This window comes from Staurois parvus, unplaced genomic scaffold (genome assembly GCF_062004578.1).
Source record: "Staurois parvus isolate SC_StPar_1 unplaced genomic scaffold, SC_StPar_1.0 ptg001328l, whole genome shotgun sequence".
In the NCBI taxonomy this organism is placed as follows: domain Eukaryota; kingdom Metazoa; phylum Chordata; class Amphibia; order Anura; family Ranidae; genus Staurois; species Staurois parvus.
This window is the reverse complement of record NW_028319124.1, coordinates 220,559-246,893: the sequence shown is the minus strand read 5'-3', so window position 1 is coordinate 246,893 and position 26,335 is coordinate 220,559. Positions and strand designations below refer to the sequence as shown.

Sequence of the window (26,335 nt, the reverse complement as noted above, 5' to 3'; positions counted from 1 at the left end):
GATCCGGTGCCTGCTGTGTCCTCCGGACACAGTGGAACACCGATTGTCGTACAGGACCTCTGTGCGAGGTCCAGATCATGTGATTGGCCAATCAGTGATCACATGCAGAGTAGTAAGCAAGATGTCACCTCTGACATCATTGCTTACTACTTGTGAAATCTGTGAATGATCACAGAGGTCACATGGTACAAGGCTATTCACAACAGTCTTGTACCATGTGACAAGCTGTGACCAATCACAGCTCACACAGTAGTTCTCAATGGCTGCAGGAATGCAGCCAGAGAGAAGAAATGATTGCTTTTACAGCCTTTATGGGTGTAAAAGCAATCAGTGTAAAAAAAAAAAAAAATCTTCATCACCCCCCACAAGTAGTACAGTGTCACCATGGTGACACTGTACTGCTAGGATGACAGTATGTAGAAAAAAAACCATAAATAATAATATAAAAATTATAAGTTTTGGTTATAAACTAATTTGGGTTATTTTTTTTTTTATTAAAAAGATAACTGAATACATGTTGGCCAAGATTTATGATGAAATATTATTTATTTGCAAAATTTTATAAGAAAAATACTTTTTTAAAAATTATTTTGACTTTTTCATTTATATAGCAAAAAAAAATAAAAATCCCAGTGGTGAATAAATACCACCAAAATAAAGCTTTATCGGTCTCAAAAATGCTAAAAAAATTCATACGGGTACAGTGTTGCATGTCCGCGCAATTGTCATTCAAAGTGTGATAGTGTTGAAAGCTGAAAATTGGCCCGGACAGGAAGGGGGTAAAAGTGTCCGGACTTGAAGTGGTTAAGTAAGCAAGTATTCACTTCATGTAATACTAATAATTCAATTGACATTTGTGGTTAAAATATTTCTGTCAAATAATAATAACACCATATACAATGTAAAGTTTAATATGCACTCTTTTTCCAGAGGTTCATGAAAAAAAAAATTATTGTGAACAATTCTTTTAGCCTTTGTTCAATCCAGACATGAGTTCATCCATTTATCTTACAACTTGGCATCATGTCTAGTCTTTATCTTGTAGTTGTCTGATACCACCATACCTCCCCGCAAATTTATAACCTGGGAACATAAGTTGTAATGAATTTGTAATGCTCTTAGAATCTGTGTTCAGAAACCATGAAAATTAAATATACAGAACAAAATGGCTTCCAGCATGCCCATGTAAAGATGATAAGTTCATGCCTTCCTGTTTCCGTGAGCCGGGAACAGTTCCGACAGTTTGTCCTCCAACTACTTTGTATGAACTCACATCAAAGTTACAGCACCACTTGGAATTTTTTTTCTTTCTTCATTGGAGTGTACATAAATAAGAACAGATTGAAATAAAGCATACTCTTGTAGAATGCACACCATTGTCCTGCTGATCTAAAATCCCTCAGAAAAACCATGAAAGCTGCTGGAGGTACTGAAGATGGCAGGATAATGTACTTAGTATAAGGAAAATCCTCCTGCGCTCAATAGGGAAATTAAATGCCTATTATTTAGCTGCTGTCACTCAACTTAAACCACCAAGTCCAATTATAAAGAAAAAAATAGTGAAGCGCTTAAATTATATAAGAGTAAAAATAAATACACTTAAAATTGTGCTAAAATATATACCATTTCCAAATGTGATAACTTAATATCATGTATATTACTACCACCCCCCAGTGGGGGAAGGTGGAATAGTGTAACCAAATATATATACAATTAGTGGTTCGTCATTTCCGGTGACGCATGTCCGGACGCCGCGGCCATATTGGATTCCCTAGTACCATGCAGTCTTACCCATAGGATGTGGTAAATAAGCTCGTTTTTAAAGGATGACAATGTGAGTGTATTACTTTATTGATTATACCTTTAATAAATGAAAATACTACACTATGGAAAGATTGTATCTATTTTCATGAGTTGGAGTGGAGAAACGATGAAGGAGATGTAATAAGGAGTTTGTCAGAAAGGATATACCACTGAGGTGGAAAAAGCTGTGCAGCCCTGTGTGGGTCAAGGAGGGGAGGTGAGCAGGCATTGCTGCCATTTGGAGGATCCAAGTTTTCACTTAGAAGTGGAGAACACGTGTGGTTTTGAAGCACAGAGTCACATGCATGGATTTTTTCACTAATGATATAGATATGGTTTATTGACATAGAGCACCAATGAAAGTGAATAAATTAATATATTCACAAAGAGAAAAGCATGCAGCGCTAGAATATTGAGATTACCTCGCAATGCAATATGACCACCTCAATGGAGATAAACGCAGCTATATATATAAGTACTGGTATGTAAAACCCGTACTAGAACATACTCTTAGTCAAAAAAAGGTGTACATGGTGACATTGGTGTCAAAGTCAATATATCAATGGAGTAACATAAGGAAATCTGTGACTTTTGTGGTAGGAAGTGTGGCTGTAGAATGCACTAACCAGATAGCGCATATGATAGCGCATTGGAGTAAAATTACCTACTCCTGGTCACTGGATAAGGAACTCTGCCGGAGTGTTGGTCGTCTCTGCTGCAGTCACCAGAATCATCTGTATCCTCTCCAATTATGGCATCACCAAACTTCCAGTGGGGTAAATGCTCATCCAATATGTTGTGGAATCCTTTCTGACAGCAACCTCCAGGGGGTACAGTGCACGCTCATAGGACAGGAGTCACCTTGAAGGCTTGGAAATAAACCCAAAAGAGAGGCTTCTGATAGTGTAGTAGCTTTTATTAGGGGGTGTAAAACAAACGAAGCACTTACATGATATAATTCACAATTCCAGGTAGGTATAAGAATGGCCGCCCGTATCAAGGTGTGGACCATGTGGACAGTGGTGGTAAGTCAAATAGCATCCCACTAACGCGTTTCGTGGCAATGGCACGTTGTCAAAGGGGATATATTACATATGATTTTCTCTCACTGGTTAGTTTTATTTATTGTTTACTTTTATATTTATGTTTACAAAATATATTCTGCTACACGTCTTTGCTAAAAAAAAATCCCAATACATGTAAATTAATTGGTTTACGTGAAAGTTATAGCGTTTACAAATGGCAGTATAGATACTGGAATTTTTTTTGTTCTACTAGTAATGGTGGTGATCAGCGATTTATAGTGGGGACATTTTGACACTGGGGGGGAACTGACCAATACAGTGATCAGTGCTAAAAAAAGCACTGACACTGTGCTAATTGTACTGGGCAGGAAGGGGTTAACATGAGGGGCGATCAAAGGGTTAGCTGTGTGCAGGGAGTGTTTTACTGAGGGGTGGTGTCCGTGTGCTTCACTGTATGCACACTGCTCTGGATGGTTGTGCTGTGCAGAGCAGTGTGCCTGAGCTGACAGGGAGGAGAACTGTTAGTAAACAGTCCTCCTCCCCATCAAAGATGCTTGGTAATCACAGGCTCCGGCGGGTAATCACCGGCTGAGACCCGGTGAATGACAGCAGTGGCCCGCAAATGGCAGCGTGGGTAAGGTGTGCACGCGGCTTGCGCGCGCGCCCCATACCCTGAGATGCAAAATCACACACACACACATATATATATATGATTTTGTGCACCCCTGCCACCCTGTAGCAGTATATCTGCTATATGGTGGAAAAGTGGTTAATATATTGAATATTATGGATGAGTAAAAATTAATGTTTTCATTTCCCTGAAATTGCTATAAAATTCAGATTTCACAGAAATGTCACCATTTTTGGCTAAATGCATTGCAGCCAATAGAGATTACAAAATGAAAGTATTTTTAAAGGCATTTTTAATTGTGAATAGAAGAGGGAACTCAGGTTTTATTTGGATGCTATTTGTTTTTGGTGACCAATGTGCACCTAGCTCCCACTCCCACTGTGGAGACCCCTGAACCACCATCCATTAATCCACTGTAATACAGAGATGTGTTGCTTCTTGTCCCGGAAAATAGAACCAAGACCAAGCCCCTTAGGCACTTCAAGAGACCTAAGTTCAGGAGACCCCTGTATACTGTGTGCAGGATGAATGCTGTTCAGCTGGGTTACCAGAGCTACCCTGAACTTCACTTAAAGGGATACTACTTATAAGCACTATCTCGTGTAGCTGTGTTCTGTGCTGTTTTACTGAAGTAGTGATTCTCAGCTACACTCTCTGTTGCTATAGAGCAGTGGTGGTGAACCTATGGTAAGCATCCTGCAAGGGGTGCACAGAGCCCTTTCTATCGGCACACAAGCCAAGTCACCCCAGCATTGCCCCAGCTGCCAAGTATCATATAAAAGCACACATAGGGGCCATGAGCATGCTTGGAAAGGAGTAGGAGCGCCATGCAATGATGTCACGAGCCGCAACTCATTAGCCACAACTTGTCCAAGCTTTTGAATGGCTGATCAGTGCGCTGCCAAAGATATATATATTAGACTGGCTGTGAGTTTTAATACATTCGTTTTTAATAACACAATATTTTAGCTTGCGCTAGCAGTCACTGGAACTTTGCCCCCTTGTGCTGGTAGTCAGTGGAACTTTGCCCCCTTGTGCTGGTAGTCAGTGGAACTTTGCCCCCTTGTGCTGGTGGTCAGTGGAACTTTGCCCCCTTGTGCTGGTAGTCAGTGGAACTTTGCCCCCTTGTGCTGGTGGTCAGTGGAACTTTGCCCCCTTGTGCTGGCAGTCAGTGGAACTTTGCCCCCTTGTGCTGGTAGTCAGTGGAACTTTGCCCCCTTGTGCTGGTAGTCAGTGGAACTTTGCCCCCTTGTGCTGGTGGTCAGTGGAACTTTGCCCCCTTGTGCTGGTAGTCAGTGGAACTTTGCCCCCTTGTGCTGGTGGTCAGTGGAACTTTGCCCCCTTGTGCTGGCAGTCAGTGGAACTTTGCCCCCTTGTGCTGGCAGTCAGTAGAACTTTGCCCCCTTGTGCTGGTGGTCAGTGGAACCTTGCCCCCTTGTGCTGGTGGTCAGTGGAATTTTGCCCCCTTGTGCTGGTGGTCAGTGGAATTTTGCCCCCTTGTGCTGGCAGGCAGTGGAACTTTGCCCCCTTGTGCTGGTGGTCAGTGGAACTTTGCCCCTCTGTGCTGGTGGTCAGTGGAAGCTCTGTTATTGTATATTTCTTTTAAGACAAAATATGTTAATGTATGCGTTGTTTTTTCTAAACTAAAACCTCAGTATTCAGGTTTAATTTCAGTGTTGGCACTTTGCAATAAATAAGTGGCTTTTGGGTTGCAGTTTGGGCACTCAGTCTCTAAAAGGTTTGTCATCACTGCTATAGAGTCTTATAGAGACTATGCTATGTAGCCACGTTATCCTGAGCCACAGAGACAATGCTATGAAGAGTCCATGTCTGAGCAGCTTTTATAATTGTTTTGTATTATTCTGTATTGTATACATGCTCTTTGCCATCGTGTTACACTTTTGATCCACCGTAACTATTTAAGGAGAACTGTTTTCTTTAAATTTAAAATAATTTTATTTACATTTATATTACCATTCATGTTTTAGTGTGTTTCAGCTTATGCTTGAGCTTTTTGAACTAGTAAGCCATAAAAAGGTGGTGGTAGCTGGCATGGTGCATTGTATAAAAGATATACTCCAGCTGATATAGGGTCCATATATGTCCTGGACTTTCAGCCTAAAGAGTTTGAGTAGCTAAAAGTGCTAGCTTACTATTCTTCATTTAGTTAGCTGAAAAGAATGGGGGGGGGGGGGGTTAAAGATAAGGTGGCAACAACCTATAATGAGCCAATGCTGAACATTGCTTAGGAGGCCATTACCTGAAACAGTGAAGTGGCCTGTTTTATAATCATTGCTATTAAAGCTCAACTTTAGTTTGCCATCATTTCCATTCAATTAATAAAAGTAAAATTCTATATATAACTCACTTGTTAGCTGATTATGTGAAAGGTGGGACCCTCCTCCTCCTCTCTCTCTGGCAGGGGCTGGCCCCAATGTTGCAGGTTTTCCTCCACTTCACCTCATCTATCCTCTGGTGGGGACTGAGGTCCTCTTTGTTGCAGAAAACAGGACTGACGTTAGCATAATACTGTGATCCCATGTTGACATGATTATCCACCTCCAGCTGGATTATCATTAAGAACATTTTACTAAGAACATTTTCCCAAAGAACCTCTTGCACTTTTGAAAACAAAGTTTTTTTCATGAAGTACTAAATACTGCTGCTACTATACTATATGCTTAAAAGTAGAAGGACATCCCTCCAAATTACTGAGTTCAGGTTTTTCCAGTGAAGGGCACTGGTAATGCTACAGCATACAAAGCTATTTTAGACAATTGTGCATTTCCAATCTTGACCTCCCACCTACTGAAGCCTTTTGAATAAATTGGAATGCAAATTGTGTCAGGTCTTCTCATCCAACATCAAACACCTGGATTTTTGTTGTCCATGGTTTTGGAATGGGCTGTCCTTTTTTAAATGAATGCTTAGGAAGTAGCTCTCCTCTTTTTCTATTGTAGGGTCTACCTATAATTATATTTCAGTCACTCTGTAGGCTACTGAGATAACTGGTGAGCTATATCTGAGGTATATACTGAAAACCATAAGTAGTAAAGATAGACTGATGGGTGATCACCTGGCACCATATTCCAGACTTATAGAAATACACAAGGAATGTTTTCACTGGTTCTTCAACACGTTTCGCGTGGAAGAAAGGAGTAGAAAAGATCTGTCATATGAATACTACTATTACTCATATTACAGATCTTCTCACTTCCTGATAAAGCCTACCACAAACCATGTAGAAGAACCACTTACCATCTATACATATGTTTAATATGATCTGGTTGTTCATCAAAGGTTATTTCATCCTATTGTTACGAAACTTGATATAAGGTAAAAAATAGTTATATCGTGTTATGGTATTGGCTGTAGAAGATGTGTCGGTGAACATACAAAAAAAATGGAATGATATGTCTTAGACTAATGGCTACTTAATAGTCCCATTTGTAAGCAGATCTTGTGTACTTTGAGAACCATAGGTAGCTGTAAAATAAAAAATAAATAAAAAAAAAATGATATATATTGTTAACCTGTTTTGAAGGTACATGTTATATTCTGGGTTCGCCACCTTTACCCGTGCCTTACAGCTGACAGCCTGAAGTACAAAAGTATTGAATCTTTTATATCAAACAAACAGGTCTTTCCTAAGCACCAAGGATCACTATTATGGAGACTCCCAATTACATATGACAGATTGTATGATTTTTGTACATATGTGCCATAGTCACGTTTTGCTGTTTGATTTTTTTAACAGCAAGACATTATGCCAAACATACTGAAAAACTGATTCTGTTTAAGGCTGTATGGGTCACAATCCATGCTGCACAAACTTTACAAACTGGTGATCTATTATACAAGGAGTCTTCAAAAAGTTTCTGCACTTTTATATTTTCATTGGAAATGGTGAGGGTGGGTGGAGTAGTAGTTGGTTGTGTCATGTGACTAGTCTGTCTAGCAAGACGGGTGACCTTGCAGTTTAGTATGAGAGTTGTCATGTTGTTTTTGAAATTCTTTACAAATAGAGTTAAATAAAGTATGGAAACATTTGAAGAATTCTCGTAATATACCAATCAGAAAGTAATTGTGTAATTTGAATCCTATACAGATGTGAATCTGTGTAATACAGGTAATGACACCTGTTCCAGCTCACCCAGTTGTTGTTGTTCAGAAGGATATGATGAAGAAATACAAATCAGGAGCTCCCAATACAAAGTAAAATGCTGTGGTGAGTTTTGAATGGTAAAATTATTTGTTTTCATTGTTTTTAGGTAAAATTTACAATTTTAAAATTTATTTTTTTTGTATTTGCCAAGATGAAGTCTTACTTATAAGTATAACATTTTCCTAGCAGGTAGACAGACTAATCATGACAGTTGATCATTTATAAAACAAAGCAAAGACTGCAGACACAGTGGATTGGACCAGTTAGACTTCAGTGGATTTGCAGTGCTGCCTGTGCTGTCGGACATTAAAAAGACTACAGTACAATTTCTAAGAACTGTACTTCTGGAGTAGAGATGACCTTTAGGTTTGTTCTGAACACAAGTTTGGATTGGACGTTAGCTGTTTAGGTGTTCGGACAAACACTCAAACATTTACCGATTCGGTGGGAGTCAAACATCATGTATAATAGCTGTAATAATTCCGCAATTATACATGAGAGCTTCCTGCTGTCCATGGTTGTTAAGGACACAAGTGGGTGAAGGCACAATGGAGTCCTTACCAACCAGTTACATCAACAGCCCTATTCACATACATGGCTAGGGATCCCTGGCCATGTAAGCAATTGATTCTGGATAGTTTAAAAAATCAGTTTGGATGGCACCCCCATAATTCATACCAGGCCCTTTAGATCTGGTATACATTTTAAGAAGGATCATATGAAAAAAAAGTGTGAGGTCTTCCCTAAATTCTGATGTGCAACCCCCTCCAAGCCCCATGCCCTCAACATGGGGGAGTACCTTGATGCTGATGAGGACAAGGGCCTCTTGCCCACAACCCTAGATGGGTGGTTGCTAGGGTCTAAAGACAGGTGCCTTATTGGAATCTGGAAGCCCTTTTTAACAAAAAAGGGGGTGCCCAGATACTGCCCTCCATGTAAATAAGTAAAGGGGATACATAGTACCCGTATACGTTCACATAAAAAAGTAAATACATTAAAACACAAGTTTTGACAAGTTTTTAATGAAAAGAAAGTTTTACAATATAAATCCACTGTCAATCATGTCATCCTTTCAAAATAAAAAAAAAATGCTGGTACTGGGCTCTACTCCTGCTACATTACAAAGCGAGTGGATGACAGCTCTTATATAAACAGGGACAGGGGTCTTTGAGATGACTTAACTGACAGTACATAGACATGACCATATATAGCATCCCAGTGACACCATTGATCATATATGATCATGTCCATATACTGTATAGTGAATGACTGTATGGTGAGTTATTACTCTAGAGAAAGGTAGTAGATGGGATATTAGATTCCAGGGCCACTAGACTAATAAAGGCATGAACAGACCATGTACTTTGGTTTATAAATGAGGATTTTATTCTATGTAAAGTTGATTTGTCTGTAAGGAACATACCAATTCTGGAATATGATTAGTGAGGAGAGGAAAAGAACGTGTAATCTTGTTTAGAGCCATGCTGACAACTCCAGATATCCTCTTTTTAACAAAGGAACCAGTTTAGGGCCACTGCCCTTTCCATATGGGAAATTCATGTTCTTGCCTTGTAATGCCAGAGGTCAGAGAAGAATGGGCAGACTGGTCCAAGATGATAGAAAGTAACTCAAACAACAACTCGTTACAACCAAGGTATGCAGAATACCATCTCTGAATGCACAATACGGCGAACCTTGATGCAGAGGGGCTACAGCAGCAGAAGACTACTGTAAGCTAAGAACCAGAAATTGAGGCTACAATTCAAACAGGTCCACCAAAATTGGAAAATAGAAGATTGGAAATGTGTTGCCTGGTCTGATGAGTCTCAATTTCAGCTGAGACATTCAGATGGACAGGGTCAGATTTGGCCATAAACAACATGAAAGCATGGATCCATCCTGTCTTGTATCAATGGTTCAGTCTGGTGGTAGTGGTGTAATGTATGGGGGGATATTTTCTTGGCACACTTTGGACCCCTCAGTACCAAATGAGCATAATTTAAACACCACAACCTTCTTGAGTATTGTTGATGACCATGTCCATCCCTTTATGACTACAGTGTACCCATCTACTGATGGCTTTTTCCAGCAGAATAATGCACCATGTCTCAAAGCTCAAATCATCTTGACAATGAGTCACCGTGCCCCAATGGCCTCCACATTCATCACATCTCAATCCGATAGAGCACCTTTGGGATGTGGTAGAACAGGAGATTTGCATCATGGATGTGCAGCCAACAAATCTGCAGCAATTGCTGATGCTATCATGTCAATATGGACAAAAATCTCTGAGAGAAGTTTCCAACACCTTGTTGAATCTATGCCACGAAGAATTAAGGCAGTTCTGAATAGGGTCCAACTTGGTACTAGCAAGGTGTACCTAATAAAGTGGCTGGTGAATGTGTGGAGTGTGCATATTGCTGAGAAACATAGGACACAGCTAGGCAGGATGCTGTTCTAGCATTGTTAGCAACTCATTTATAAGCAATTGCAAAGTCCTACTAGAGCTGCAATAATGAAAAGCTGACTATAAACATTGGTCTCGGCCAACCCAATCTTTTTATTCCTGGTTATGATGGAGGTTGCCACTCTTCTGCCTCTTATACATTCCTTTTGGTCAATATAATGGGCCGCTTCACTGACCACTAGGAATGTTTGTCTGGAATTTGATTTGAGATCTCTATTCCCTGAAGGTGTAACCATAAAAATTATTTATCTTCCCTCTACAGAAATAGATGAATGTAAACGGAAAACTGCCAAATGTGGTCCCAACATGTACTGTGAAAATACAAATGGCTCATATAGATGTTTGTGCTTAGATGGTTTCAGATCCATCTCCAATACTTGCCTAGGTGAGTATTAGATAATATACAGTACAGTCTACCACAGAAGTGTCAGGAATAAATGTTGAAATTCATTAAAAAAAAGGGGGTAAAATGTAACTTTTATTTTGGACTTCCAAAACCCTCTTTTACAATATAAGTTATGTGTTTAGCATAGTATTGTATAGTTGTAAAAACAGAAAGCAAACAAGTGGAAATTAAAAAGGTGCATGAAGGAAAAATTTGTTTTGTTCGGATGTGTTCATTAATTTAAAAATGTATTTTCGGCATACGCGTTATATTTTCAAATCAGTTTGACATTCAGAATTCGATTTGAATTTCGAAGACAGCTATATTCATTCTATTCTATTCTATTCTATTTTTTTTATAATCTATTATTTTCTATTCTGTTCTTTTATTTTCTATTCTATTCTTTCATTTTCTATTTTATTCTATTCTATTTTATTTTCTATTCTGTCCTATTCTAATCCTTTATTTTCAAATTCATTTTCAAATTTGAATTCATATTTAAATTCATATGCAAATTCTATTAATTCATTTTGTTATAATTTATTTCGGATTCATTTAAATTTGTTACTATTGTGATTTGGAAAATCAGATACATCCGAATCTCCAAATAATGAAAATTTTGTCCAAATTTTGATCCATAATGAACTGCACATGTATAGTGGAAAACCAAAATTTGAGTTCTCACAAGTGAGGGTAATTTTTTTAAACTTTTTCAGTGTCAACTGTATAAGAGGGGAGTTCCTCTCACTTTAAAGATATTTCTGCCCACTTCCTGCTGCATCTTTGGGACAAAAAAGTAAAGGGAAATTTGCCAATGAGACATACATGGCTAAAAATTACATCAAAGGTTTTAACTGTTCCCTACTCAAATCAAAACTATAAAAAAAATTGGCTACACATACATTTTGGAAAATCTTTACCGGATGTTAAAATAAAGTAATCTTTTTAATGTATATACAGTTGCAAGAAAAAGTATGTGAACCCCTTGGGATATGCTGAACATAATACTACACAAACATTAGATGTTGCCATGGTTTAATTGCACATAACATGTAAACATTCACAGTGCAGGGAGGAAAAAGTATGTGAACCTTTGGACTTAATAACTGGTTGACCCTCCTTTGGCAGCAATAACCTCAAGCAAACGTTTTCTGTAGTTGCAGATCAGACCTGCACAACGATCTGGAGTAATTTTGGACCACTCCTCTTCACAAAACTGTTTCAATGTAGCAATATTCTTGGGATGTCTGGTGTGAATCGCTCTCTTAAGGTCATGCCACAGCATTTCAATCAGGTTGAGGTCAGGACTCTGACTGGACCACTCCAGAAGGCGTATTTTGTGCTGTTGCAGCCATTGTTTTGTTGAATTACTTGTATGCTTTGGGTCATTGTCCTGTTGCATCACCCATCCTCTGCGGAGCTTCAGTTGGCGGACAGATGGTCGTACGTTTTCCTGCAAAATGTCTTGATAAACTCTGGAATTCATTTTCCCATCAATGACAACAATCCGTCCAGGCCCTGGGGCAGCAAAGTAGCCCCAAACCATGATGCTCCCTCCGCCATGTTTTACAGTGGGGATGAGGTTTTGATGTTGGTGTGCTGTGTCTTTTTTTCTCCACACATAGTGTTGTGTGTTCTTCCCAAACAACTCAATCTTGGTTTCATCTGTCCACAGTATATTTTGCCAGTAGTGCTGTGGAACATCCAGGTGCTCTTTTGCAAACTTCAAACATGCTGCAATATTCTTTTTGGACAGCAATGGCTTCCTCCGTGGTGTCCTCTCATGTACTCCATTCTTGTTTAATGTTTTCCTTATTGTTGATGTGTCAACAAAAATGTTAGCATGTGCCAGAGATTTCTGTAGGTCTTTAGCTGACACTCTGGGATTCTTCTTTACCTTATGCAGCATTCTGCGCTGTGCTCTTGCAGTCATTTTTACAGGACGACCACACCTAGGGAGAGTAGCAACAGTGCTAAACTTTCTCCATTTGTAGACAGTCTGTCTTACCGTGGACACATGAACATCAAGGCTTTTGGAGATACTTTTGTAACCCTTTCCAGCTTCATGCAAGTCAACAATTCTTGATCGTAGGTCTTCTGAGAGCTCTTTTCTGCGAGGCATGGTTCACATCAGACAGTGCTTCTTGAAACCAGTAAACCCAAAACAGGTGTGTGTTTTTTAAGGGCAGGACAGCTGTCAGCAACATATCCAATATCATCACACTGATTGGAGTCAAGGTTGGCTCACTCCTGGCTCCAATTAGCTCTGGGAGAAGTCATTAAGCTAGGGCCTCACATACTTTTTCCTCCCTGCACTGTGAATGTTTACATGTTATGTGCAATGAAACCATGGCAACATCTAATGTTTGTGTAGTATTATGTTCAGCAGACTGTGTTCTTCTATTGTGACTTAGATGACGTTCAGAGCACATTTTATGCCCAATTCATGCAAAACTCCACGTAATCTCAAGGGGTTCACATATTTTTTCTTGCAACTGTATTTATGAAAAATAACTTATATTTACCAAGCAATGGCTTGATTACAAGTGTCAGCAGGCTGAAGTCCACATATTTCCACCAACTGCTAATTAAAAAGAAATCTTCTGTTCTGTGTGTGTGTAATTGAGGAGAATAGAAGGCTCTGATGAAGGGGCAGCACCCTGAAATGTGATCACATCCACAGGCAGTTAGGTTCTTCCCTATAGAGTAGCCTTTCTCAAACTTTTACCCCAGAGGAACCCTCAAAATAATTTTAAAGACAATTAATCAGGGATCATCAGAAGAATGCCCCCTACATTGGTGGTTAGTAGGTGGTTAGTTAGTAGGAAGAATTTCCCCCTTACAGAGGTGGTCTCAATGCCACCTTTACCAACTGTTATAAAGAGCATTGGCGTGAAGCTGCTGGCTCTGCAGAGTGGCATTGAACATGGGACTATCCAGGCACCATCAAGATGGAAGGTCAAAAAACCACATCTCGAAGAACCCCTAGCAACCTCTGGAGGAACATTAATGTTCTATGGAACCCTGGTTTATAATGGCTGCTATAGGGTGCTATCAATCTTGATGATCCAACATGAACACACAGATGGTTACCACAAGTATTCTTTCTCCTCTCAGCTGGCACCTTAGTAGTGAAACATCACTGTTAAAGGTCAGTGGAGGGGCCTGTAATTGAGCCATTACTGTAATTTGTAAGTGTAATTTGTAAGTGCAATTCTTTGCTTCTACATTAAAGCAGATATGCAGGCAGATGCAAATGTCACAAAAGAATACAGCTCTGTAATTACTAATACATTATATTTAATACAAGCAGCACTGTGCTGTGTAGCAGAGCAGTGTAGGTTTCAGGACTGGATGTAAATAAACACAAATCCTCAGTCTTTAAAAGGGGGGTTTCTGCGCAATACACTGTGTACTATGTTTCTGTGATATTATAGTACTATCATATTCTTTATGGATATGTTCAGTGGCTGACTGACAACTCATGGGGCCCCCGGGCAATAAGGGATCATGGGGCCCCTGTGTCCTTGCCCAAACTCAAAAAAGCCTACGGAAAAGGTACCAGGGGCATCTCATGGGGCCCCCTACTGACCCTGGGCCCTCGGGCAGTGCCGAGTTTCCAAATGGTTAGTCCGCCCCTGGATATGTTATGAGTCTGCAATAAGTATCCATCTACCTAGCATCCATGCTAGTGAGCAAATTCTTTGCAAAGATTGGTGTAGACAAATAAGTGATAAGCTTGATGTAGCAGTAGAAAGGGCTCTTTAGTCAATTTACTGGACGATTTTTCAATCATTTCCTGTTCCGATAACAATTCAAAAATAGGTTCTAACCCTTCCTCTTTATAAAACCACAGAAAACACTGTTACCTACTATAAGTTACATGCATTTTCACATTATACTATATTTTATTTTGTTGTATTATAGAATTTATAGATAAAACACGCTGGCCTACGTTATTTATTCTTGTAGGCAAAATGATCTGTGCTCCTTTCCCATGGTGGGTTTCTTACTATTATACAATTGCTTTAGTTCTAGAAAGACTCTGAGATTCTTTGCCAAAGATGAAGAATTCAGAAATATCATGAAACAACACAATTATCTTTTTATGCTTTTGCCATCTCACCCTTTTTAACTCAGTCTCAGGATAACATTTAAATTTTAAATACCATGCGTTTATGTGTGCCGGGTACATCCAATCTCATAAAAATGATCCTTACTCCCCAGTTGTTGTATTTTCTTCATAATACCCCTATTGTCACCCCTTTAAAAATCTTTAGGGTGGCAAATGCCACCTTTGTGTACTACTATGGAAAGACCGTACCCCCAGAATTAAACTGGAATATTTACAGCGCTCTAAGAATGATGGTGGTCTGGCTCTCCCTAACCTCTAGATCTATTAACTAGGTGCCCAATTACAGCACTTGTTTGGTGTCATGGCTCCAGCTGGGGGTTCAAAAGACCACCCCTTCCCAGCTACACCACCTTGCTGATGCTTTTCTCTACCCAAAGGGACTCTGTCGGAACTCAAAGCCCTGGCCTTTGGTAAATCACACAAGCAGTTCCCCATGTACTGTATAACCTCATTGAGAAAGTGTGGAATAAAGCTAAATACGTTCAAAAGGTTTCACGTTTTACCAGTTATAGCCCAATATGGCAGCATAATGCATACTCGTTAAGCTACAATACAGTGAATACAGGCCTTTGGTGTCATATTTTCCGCAATGGTGTCTTACTAACATTTTCTGAACTCCAGGCTGAATTTAACTTGCCTCAAAGTATGTACTTTTACTATGTACAGTTGTGTCATGCCGTTAGGGCTCAGGGTACCCTGAGCAATTGGCAATTTTCCTCTACCCCAGTTATTAACCTTTTCCAGTCATCTCATTCATCCAAGGGATTCATCTCTAGATGTTATGCCATGTTAATAATGTACTTTCTCCGGGATCATCCCTTGAGGGTAGCAGAGCAGTGGGAGAGAGTTGTGGGCCCAGTTACAAGACACCAATGAGAAGAATCCTTTCAGTCTGTGGTGACTATCTTGCTCAATGTGTCACAAAAAGAATTATTTTTTTACTGTTTACTTTCTATAAGCAATTATTTATAAACTTGACAAAGGTCCAGTGCACATACATGATTATTTATTTATTTATTTCAGGTACTTATATAGCGCCGTCAATTTACGCAGCACTTTACATATATATATTGTACATTCACATCAGTCCATAACCCTCAAGGGGCGTACAATCTAAGGTGATTATGAAGTCTATTCACAAAGGATTGAACATTTACCAAAGATTCACCACATATTCATCAAGGGATCATTTTCCTATAGTATAGCAAGCATTAGCGGAAACTAAAACAATTTACCAACCTTTAACAACATCTAGATCAGGGGTGGGCAAACTTTTTGACTTGAGGGCCGCAATGGGTTCATATATTGGACCCAGGGGCTGGACCAAGAGTAGATGAATGATGTGTATGTTTCATCCATAGTAAGTATAGTAATATTCCCCCATAGTAAGCATAGTAATTCATCCCCCATATAGTAATTCGTCCCCCATAGTAATTCATCCCCCATAGTAATTCATCCCCCATAGTAATTCATCCCCCATAGTATTTCATCCCCCATATAGTAATTCATCCCCCATAGTAATTCATCCCCCATATAGTAATTCATCCCCCATAGTAATTCATCCCCCATAGTAATTCATCCCCCATATAGTAATTCATCCCCCATAGTAATTCATCCCCCATAGTAATTCATCCCCCATATAGTAATTCATCCCCCATAGTAATTCATCCCCCATAGTAATTCATCCCCCATATAGTAATTCATCCCCCATAGTAATTCATCCCCCATAGTAATTCATCCCCCATATAGTAATTCATCCCCCATAGTAATTCATCCCCCATATAGTAATTCATCCCCCATAGTAATTCATCCCCCATAGTAATTCATCCCCCATATAGTAATTCATCCCCCATAGTAATTCATCCCCCATATAGTAATTCATCCCCCCTATAGTAATTCACCCCCCCTATAGTAATTCATTCCCCATATTAATTCATCCCCCATATTAATTCATCCCTCATACAGTATTTCATCCCTCACAGTACTATTCCCCCCAAAGTAGTAAGCCAAGTCCTCCGTGTCAATTCACTTACCTTTGCTCCGCGCGTTCCTCTCGCCATGTTCCCGCGCTGTTCCGGTCTTCAGGGCGGACTGTGAGAGGAGCCTAGCTCCTCTCACGTTCGTCACACTGCCCCGCCTACACACATCCTGACAGCCCTGGCTGACAGCCCGTGTTTGCCTGCCCTGGCTGCGGGCCGGATTAAAAGGTCCGCCAGGCCGTATATGGCCCGCGGGCCGTAGTTTGCCCATTGCTGATCTAGATTTTCGATGGCTTCGATGGACACTGCTTTTACATCTAACATTAGCTGAACTCAAGAATATCTAGAGCAGCTTTTCTCAACCAGGGTTCCTCTTGAAGTTGGTAGGGATTCCTGGAGCAGTGAACAGTAGAGAATTGATCTCTCACCTTCACTGATCACCAAAGTAAGAGGAATAGTTTTCACTGACCATCAAGTTAAACTTCTACAATTTAATTTTAAGACTATAACCAAAAATAATTTTGTTGTACAGAGCATGGGGTATTGAATAGAATCATCTGCCCAAGGTGGTAAATTGTCTAGGCACGCCGTATTCTTTATCCATTTATTTAAGACTTTCAGCAATTTATTGATCAGACTAATGTACCATGAACTGTAGTTATAAATATTTTAGGCAGAAGTTCCAAGGGTTCCTCGGGGTACACAGGTTGAGAAGGCAGGACTTAAAAATGGAAATATAGAAGAGTGATGGCAGAAAAAAGACCATGTGGTCCGTCAAATCTAGATCTTTGATTGTTCCAAGCATGTGCAAATCCACTTACTGTTGACTGAATCACTACCTCTGTTGGAGGTCTATTCCAAGCATCAATTAATCTTTCTGTAAAATAATACTTTCTAAGATAATTGTGAACTTTCCTCCTGCAAGCTTGAGGTAATATCCCCATGGTCTTGATCTTGGCTTCATATGGAAAATCCTGTCCTTCTGAACCTTATTTCCCCTCTTGATGTATTTAAAGGTTTCAGTCAGGTCTCCCTTTCCCCTTCTTTCCTCCAGACTGTTCATATTAAGTTCCTGAAGTCTCTCCTGATATGTTTAATCCCACAGACCTTTCAACAAAATAAGCACACATCCCTCCCACAAGGCAATGCTATTTATGTGGAAACCAATAACTAAGCCTTAGCATTGTCCTGTTGGGGGAATACCTAAATGCTATCAAGATGACTTTTACACAAGATGCTAATTATTTTTTTGTTTAACATGAACTGTATGAAGAGTGTTTGCCTAATGATATGCAGCAAAGGTATATGCAGTCCTGCGTCACTCAGAATAAAAAGGTAAGTTAACTGTATTTGCAATTCTTCATTTTTTATTATTATTTGATTTTCAGCGCAATGCAGTTTATAAAATTAGGATGACTTGTAACCACTCATAAGTAGGAATGAGCTAAGGTTCAAGCCAAACTGAGTGGGAAACTGTCACATGATATAGTAGCAGGCCATTGGTCCAGTCAGCTGCGGTTGTGGAATTCCCTACCTTATAGCTGCATGTAACACCTTTGACCTAGTATGGCCACATATTTGGATAATGTCAATGAATAATTATAGCCATATGGTCATATTATATTGTCATTGTGATTAATAATGTCATGAGCACCCAGGCCCTTTTTGTATTTGCAGCTGCGCAGTGAGAAATTTCATGGCTGCAGATGATTGCACCTGTGATCTGCTATCATGTTACAGTTTACCGGGTTCAGGCTGAAATGAGTTCAACCAGAACCTTAGCTCATCCTTACTCATAAGCATATTCTCTTTTAAACACATTTTGAATCACCACAAAATTACAGGCCATTATTAAAGCTGAAATCCCAGCAATTAGTTAAATATACAGATAAAATACTAATACATGAATTGTTTTACCTGCCAAAGGATTTGTATTGTGTCCATCCAATTCTGAGATTGACACAGCTCTGCCACACAGCACAGCCCCATCTGACATGCAGGAGACCTGATTTTCCTTTGCTGCAACTACACCTACAGGTCTTATCCTTCCTAGAGCTTGTGAATGAACAGTGAAATAAGGAGCAGCAGACTTATGAGCTCATATCTGTCATTCTGCTCTCTCCTCCTATTAGCAGGTTCTTTTGATAGCACAAGAGCACTGCAGCACAACTGATTGGTTTCTTGTGCTGTTTTTCCCTCTCCCAGTCTAAGCTCTGCTCTACAGGGGCTGCAGTAGGCTGATACCAAATCAAATATAGGTACTTACTGAATGCTTGCCTTTAAAAATATGATAATTTTTTGGTGTACAACTGAATACAAATCTGCATTAATTGTGTATGGTATATTTGCCTGGAGATCAGCTTTATTGTAGATCTAAACCCTAAATGAATGACATTTACAATGTAGTTTGCTAAGCACTTTGTATAATAAACAATAGCCACATCCTTTTCCCCGTAAAATACTATTTTCACCTTTTTAGTAAAATATAATTAAAGGCAACACTTTTTTTTAGCTTTGGATAGAAGGGAGATGTATTAGAACACCTATCATATATTTTAATTGCTGCCTGTGCTATAATTTTCCTTGTGTACCTTTATGGCTAATAGTGTAAGTAAAAGAAAATCCCCAAATTTGGGTTCTGCCCAGAACAGGAATAGAAGGGAAATTTTCCAGTAGGAACCCTGGTTCTGGAAGGATGTTCTCTCACATCCTGTTTTGGTTTTGGGACAGTAAGTGGAAGAAGTCTCCCCAATGGGACAGATTTTAAAAGATTGAGAAAATTTGCCAGAGAAGTCCACCTGATGCAGCTTCCTGAGATGGTGTGGCAACAATGCTCCTGAATTCAGAGTAGAGTTGTCACCACCATGTGGCCTTTCCTATGTCAGTCAACAGGAGGTTAGGATCTCACTAAATTTCAACTGTTATTCAGTGGACGTTTTCTGACAGTAATATTTCTAGTCCACGCAGCTTCATCAACAGGGGTCAAAATACCGTCCAAAACTGTGCAGCCCTTAACACTGAATTATGTCTCAGGATGTGAAAGCAGATTTTATGTACAGGGTAATTATGGCATAGTAATGCCAACATCACAGATATCCTCTATGCCAGCCTCAACAGGACTATCAGTTTTTGCATTTTCTAAACCTAACCTCTTGAGTTCTCTTTTTGCAGGATCCATTCTGCTCTGTTCTTGAGCAATCAATTAGGTCTCTTAATAAATCTTGTCACATAAACAACATTAGTAAAGAGGTAAGAAAATTCAGTATGAAAGTGTGTGTTCAATGGAGGAGTGGGTGCTTTATTTTCTTGCCTCGTCTCTCACTATTTCTTTCTCTTTCTCTGTCTTTGCCTATCTATCTCTATTTATTTCTGTCACTCTCTCCCTTTCTTTCTTTTGCTTTCTTTCTTCATCTCTCTATTTTTTATTTTTTTTCCTCTCCTTATCTCTTTCCCTTTCTCTCTCTCTCTCTCTCTCTCTCTCTCTCTTTCCATCTGTCTTTCTCTCTCCCTCTCTAATTCCCTCTCACGTTATCTCTTCCCCTTTTTTCACTGTTTCTTTATCACTTTATCTCCTCCTCTCATTCTCTCTTTCCCTCTCTTTCTTTCACTCTCCCTTTCTTTCCTTCTCTCTCTGTCTTTCCCTATCTATCTCTATTTCTTTCACTCTCTCCCTTTCTTTCTTTTGCTCTCTTTCTTCATCTCTCTTTTTTTCTCCCTCTATTTCTTCCCCTCTCCTTCTCTCTCTCTCTCCATTCGTCTTTCTCTTTCCCTCTCTCTCTTTCCATTCGTCTTTCTCTTTCCCTCTCTCTCTCTCTCTTCCCATCCGTCTTTCTCCCCCCCTCTCTCTCACCCCCCCTCTCTCTCTCTCTCTCTTTCTATTCGTCTTTCTCTTTCCCTCTCTAATTCCCTCTCACCTTTTCTCTTCCCCTTTTTTCACTGTTTCTTTATTACTTTCTCTCCTCCTCTCGTTCTCTCTTTCCCTCTCTTTCTTTGTTTCGCTCTCTCAACCTCTCTCTTCAACTTTCTCATCACAGATAGCAAAGGAGGAACTCCAGAAAATAACTGAAAGAACCACTCAGTCTCTTGCCAATTACAGTGTCCTCAGTAAACCAGTGCAGAAGGGACAATTCATTACAGGGCTTCTACAAAATGTGGAACAAACTGTCCTGATATCTTTTCTGCAGGCACCAAGGACTCAGAAAATCAGCACCACTGAACTAGGTAAATATATATAACACTTATGCCAGCTTAATAAAAGAAGCCTATACTCTTCTTATAGCCTAATTCTGGACTGGATTTTTTTCAATTGTCCCCATGGTTTTAAAAAAAAAGCAGGTCAAGCTGCAATACTCACCTCTTCTCTGGCACTGTCCCCCATAATAATTCATTTCTGCCACTAGATTATCAGATTCTGCTACTCATTTATCCAGACTGAATAATGCCCAGGGCATCCTGTGTATATAGGGCGCCATGGACCTACCCCACGAGGAAACATCACCACAGTACCCTGCAGTCACAGAAATTATGCAGAGAGCAGCACTGACATCATCATATTAACATCACTCTCTGCATCACTTAGGAATGGCTAGCACCAAGCCTAGATTCACACTAGAATGAGATGTGGGAAATGCACGATCCATGCTCGTTTCCTTGCAATCTGCAGCAGCTGTCAGTGCAATCACACCCCAAATGAAGGTCATAAATGCAATGCATTAGCCTGCACTCCATCGTATGGTACAAAACGCCCATGCAATACGGTTGCAGTGTTGTTCCAGAACTGGTGCATGCATGACTTTGGTACAAATCGTACCACATTGAAATGTAAATTGAACAGGAATACGGTGCAAGCAAATTTACCTACTAATATATTGGTAGGTGACCACTACATACATTCTGGCACTGTGTATGTGAGATAGCAACAATGGGACAGAGATACATTTGTCACAAGGATTTAGATACACACTCAGGGAGCTATGTTTTAACTCAGTTAAACTATTAGAATACAAGAATACTTGCCTAACAGTTTCTGGTCTAGGTGAAATAGAAACAAAAAACCCACAAGCAAGAAAGGATACAGCACCTCAATGGCTAATGAACAGGATATATTTATTGGACGTAAAAATGACAATGCACATCCCATACATTCCCTCCCACCACCGCCCGCCCAAAAACCAGCCCCCACCCCCAAAGAAAACCCCTCCAGAAGGCACAGCTCCACCCCAGCAAGTACCCCCTCCTTCACCCCCCAGGACACTCTCAACCCCCACAGCAGACCCCCCTCCTCTCCTCCCCCTCCCCCCAAAAAAAATCTCAAAAAGAGAAGCGGGTGACAAGGGCCAGCCCCCCACACAGCAACATTAGCACGCGTGTGCCTGTGTGTCTGTTTGTGTGTGGTCCTGTGTCTGTTTCCTGGAAATTCCGCTTTATATAAAATCACAGTCCTTTAATCTGAGTTTGTGATCCAGCTAGCAGGGACAAGAAGTATCTGTAAGCAACTAACTCTGTGGTAAGAAAAAGCAATTTACATATAAGACCGTAGAGGGCAGCATACCCCTGCACATGTAATAAATTCACTTAGTATAAGAGAAATATTCAGAAGTTATTAGGCTGAATCCATATACTTTCTTAATGGCAAAGCTGTCATTTGAAACTTGTTTCCATGATGCCATTTTCCCCCCCAGACATTACCATGAAGCCTTCCCATGACATCTGCAGTCTTGGTGTCCAGTCCTTCACCCTGGTCTCTGCTAACAACAATATGGAGGTGCCCTGCAGTCTGGTGTCCGGAGTCAAAGGTAATATAAAAATGGAATGGCTCAGTAGCTATTAATATTAATAGTTTTTTTTTGCCCAGCAATTAAAAATACAATTTAAAAATAATTTTAACGTACATACAGTATAGCATGGAGCAATGGGTGATCTAAAAGGGAAAAAATATTGTGTTTTTTTAAATTATTATACAGGATTATTATTGTTGTAAAGAATTTATATAGTGCCATCAGTTTGCACAGTGCTTTACAAAATAAAGGGTAGAGGTACAATCACAATACAATTCAATACAAGAGGGTTCAGAGGACACAGCTCATGAGAGCTTATAATCTAAAAAGTAGAGTTAATTGATAAAAAAAGTGAATAATTGTATGGAATGAACTGATGGAGCAAGTAAAAGTACAGCGTGTTAGTTAGAAGCAGGATAGGCCTACATGAAGAGATAGTTTCCAGAGTGGGAGATAGCCAGACAGCTCAGGGCAGGGAGAGTCAGAGGGTGGGAGAGGCTCTGGAGAAGTACTGGAGGCAAGGATGGGAGAAGGGGATGAGGGAGCAAGAGGTCCTTGGAGGAGAGAAGAGTTTAATATTTTGAGATGAGGTTGGTGATGTAGCTCAGGGCAGAGTTGTGGATGGCTTTGTATGTTACTGTTAATATTTTAACTTTTATTCATGGGACAAGCAAAAGTCTGTGGAGAAGGAGGGGTGGTGGACACTGAACAATAGTTAAGGTGGTACATTAGCTTTATTTATTAATTTTGCTCAGAATGTAAAATTAATAATTTATAAGTACTTTTTTAGTTTGATAAACATAAAACATTTGATATTAATGTCCTGTGTTCTCAAATCCAGCTAGTAGTTAGTTTTAGGAGCTTCATTATTCATGTTTTCCAGGTTCTGCTTCCCATTAGACATGTGCGATTAGTTTTATTATGAATCTAAATTTGGACAAAATTTTTGTTATTTTTGGATGTATCTGAATTTCAGATTCACAATAGTGACGAATTTCAACAAATCCGAAATAAATTACAACAAAACAAATTATCCAACTTCGAATTTAAGAAGGAATTTGAGTTCAGATTTGAAAATGTATTTGAATTTGAAATGAAAACATAATGCAATAAATACAGTTAGGTATAAAAGGGAAATAAGATAAGATGAGGAGAGGAGAGGAGATCAAATCAAAGAAGAGAAGATCAAATCAAAGAAGAGAAGAGAAGATCAAATCAAATCAAATCAAAGAAGAGGAGATCAAATCAAATCAAAGAAGAGAAGAGAAGATCAAATCAGAGAAGAGAAGAGAAGAGAAGAGAACAGGATAGAATAAAACAAGTATAGCCATAGAAATTCAACTTTCATATTGATTTGAAATAATGATTACGCAAACGAATCCAAATATACAAAACAAACTCTGAAAATGAATAATTCTAACATAACAAATATGACAAAACAAAATTATTAAGGAACAAATCCGAACCAAAACTAAACACATTTTTCCATCGTGCACATCTCTGCTTGCCACCTGTTGTAAAAGGTCTGATGTTTACAGAGCCCACTGACTCAAGATGAAGTTTAATTTTGTGTCAGGGCACAAAAGACACATACAGGACATAGTACATCTCTGCAATACACAATTTTCCCCAGGTTTTATCCCTTTATGACTCCTACAAGTACAGAAAAAATACCTGTTGATATGCTGGAAATGTACTCAACTCTGAGTCCTGAGGCTGACAACACATAGCATTTAAGTGGACCTAGCACTGTTTATTGTCTTGTTAGACTTCTTTCACTAACTCCCTAGTCTGTCCTTCACAACCTAAAGACTAATTGATCTGTAGCCCTAAGATAAGAATTGGAAGGGTTTAATAAGACTCCTTGAGATAACACAGTAAGGACTCTGAATTTCTGACAAAATCATTAGGTATATTTTGCACTAATTAAACAGCTATAACAAAATGTTTTCAATTGTATATTTAACAGATTGAAGTGGAACAACTAAAAGAAAATTATTATTGCCTAGTGTAGCTCAGTCCAGACTTTATCCTCTATTATTGCAGCCCTAATGAAAGGGTACTCTTGTAGCCCCAAAACTTGTTATAACATCTCATTGAACACAAAGTGTATTATGGACTTTTACCAATGCAGAAACACTTTTATCTTCCAATCTCTTTCCTCAATTGCACGGGGACAACCCCAAAAAGGGTCCTAACGGCTACAGAGCTGCCTACCTGCCTCTACACACCTCCCATCACAAACCACAAGACACCAAGTAAACCATGGCTCCTAGTTTTCTCCACTATACTATAACTTGAGGGTCCATGCACATTGGCTTAAAAAAACACCAATGTTCTTGGCAAACAAAATACTACATTTTTGAGTTGTTTTGTACTAGTGTTTCGGAGCATTTAATGTTTTTTTTTCTGCCAGAAAATAGTTCTCCAAAATGCAAAACAGAAGGGTGTTTTTTTTCTGCCTCTAAATGCTGAGCTTAAAATATGCTTCTAAATGACCTAATGTGCATGGAAACATAGGATAACATTAGTTGCTTCTACAGGCAAAACTCTGAACTTTTCTAGGAGCCACGTTTTATTAAGCCTAGGAGGATGGACCCTAATAAATCAGAGCTGTGACTCCTCCCCCTTCCTTCAGATTGATCCTTTGATAGATAGTGTTCCTGAAAGGGAGAAACACCCATAGTGCTCTGGGTATTCTTTGTCATGGGTGCACCCTGTATTACATTTTACATAGAAAATGAAAGCATGTATAAAACATATAAATGTCGTACTTGCACATCATGAGTTCTGTACTCGTTTCATAAGACTTGGGTCAAAATAAAAGAATCAGAGTGACCGCATTAAAAAATTTGCAGCAGCTGTGTTCCTGAACTGTTATAATTTTCACTTGCTTATCTCAGAAACATAATTTCTTTTTGTTTACAGGAGGTGCTGTTTTTCTTACCTACAAAAGGTCTAATGGAAGTATATCTTTCACTCCACAAGTTCCTGAATGGGATAGCAAGGCAGTGATCAACTCACAGGTGGTGACTGGAACCATCACAAACCCTAATAGTAAAAATCTGAGTTCTCCTGTTATCTTCAAACTTTCCCATCTACAGGTTAGTATTTTACCAATAAACAAGTCAGCACAACCCTGCCATGAACCTAGTTAGAAGGACCATAAAGAAATAATATGCAAAAAATTACTGATTAACCCCTTCATGCCTACAAAATGTAGATTAACAATCCATTCCATGATGCCTGTGCTGAAGATGTGTTAATCTACATCATATGAGTGGACACTTGTCACTTTTCATTGACAGCTTTGGTCCGCACTAATTAGCAACTGGGAATCACAGTGATTATGTGATCACTAGAAAACAATGGTATTGGGATTTTAGAGACACATCACAAATCATACAGCTTAAATATAAATATATATATGCACTTTATTACAACAAAACTTTCATATAATCACAGCAAACCTCAATCTGTCACAGTATTTTCATTTGTACACAAATATCTATTAGTTTTATAGTTTGGCTACTATACATTTTACTTGATAATATTTATAATGTGCATTGGATTACATACGCTTTGGTTGAAATCTATGCTCTGTCTATATTCCATAGGAGAATCATTACACATGATCTCTGGGCTGGTGCCTCATGTGCTCTTTCTCCTGTCCTCTCCCCCTTGTGTGGGGGTTTTAGTTCTAGTTTTAGCTTCCCATAGCTCCCGGGTTAGACCTCCCTTGGTGTGTCCTCCTGGAGATTCTTGGTTATAATTTGGGCTGATTTTTTGCTTGCTTAGGGCAGATAGATAGATAGATAGATAGATAGATAGATAGATAGATAGATAGATAGATATAGATATTGCTCTAACCATGACATTTATACTGCAAAAGTGTATTTTGTAAATATTAATTGCGCTAGATGAAGTGAATTAATATTCACAAAACTTGTTGGGAGGAAGTGGATCTG

General features: G+C 39.3%; 1 protein-coding gene across 1 annotated transcript in view; it reads left to right on the top strand.

Moving 5' to 3' along the window:
• Positions 1–26,335, top strand: part of LOC149436869 (adhesion G protein-coupled receptor E3-like) — a 78,568-nt gene that overhangs the window by 27,948 nt on the left and 24,285 nt on the right. Inside the window, exons 3-9 of the mRNA XM_089661216.1 lie at positions 7,568–7,687; positions 10,354–10,476; positions 17,864–17,925; positions 19,762–19,839; positions 20,625–20,811; positions 22,272–22,385; positions 25,296–25,471. Coding sequence (XP_089517342.1) covers positions 7,568–7,687; positions 10,354–10,476; positions 17,864–17,925; positions 19,762–19,839; positions 20,625–20,811; positions 22,272–22,385; positions 25,296–25,471 — 860 coding nt within the window. The remainder of the gene's footprint in view (positions 1–7,567; positions 7,688–10,353; positions 10,477–17,863; positions 17,926–19,761; positions 19,840–20,624; positions 20,812–22,271; positions 22,386–25,295; positions 25,472–26,335) is intronic.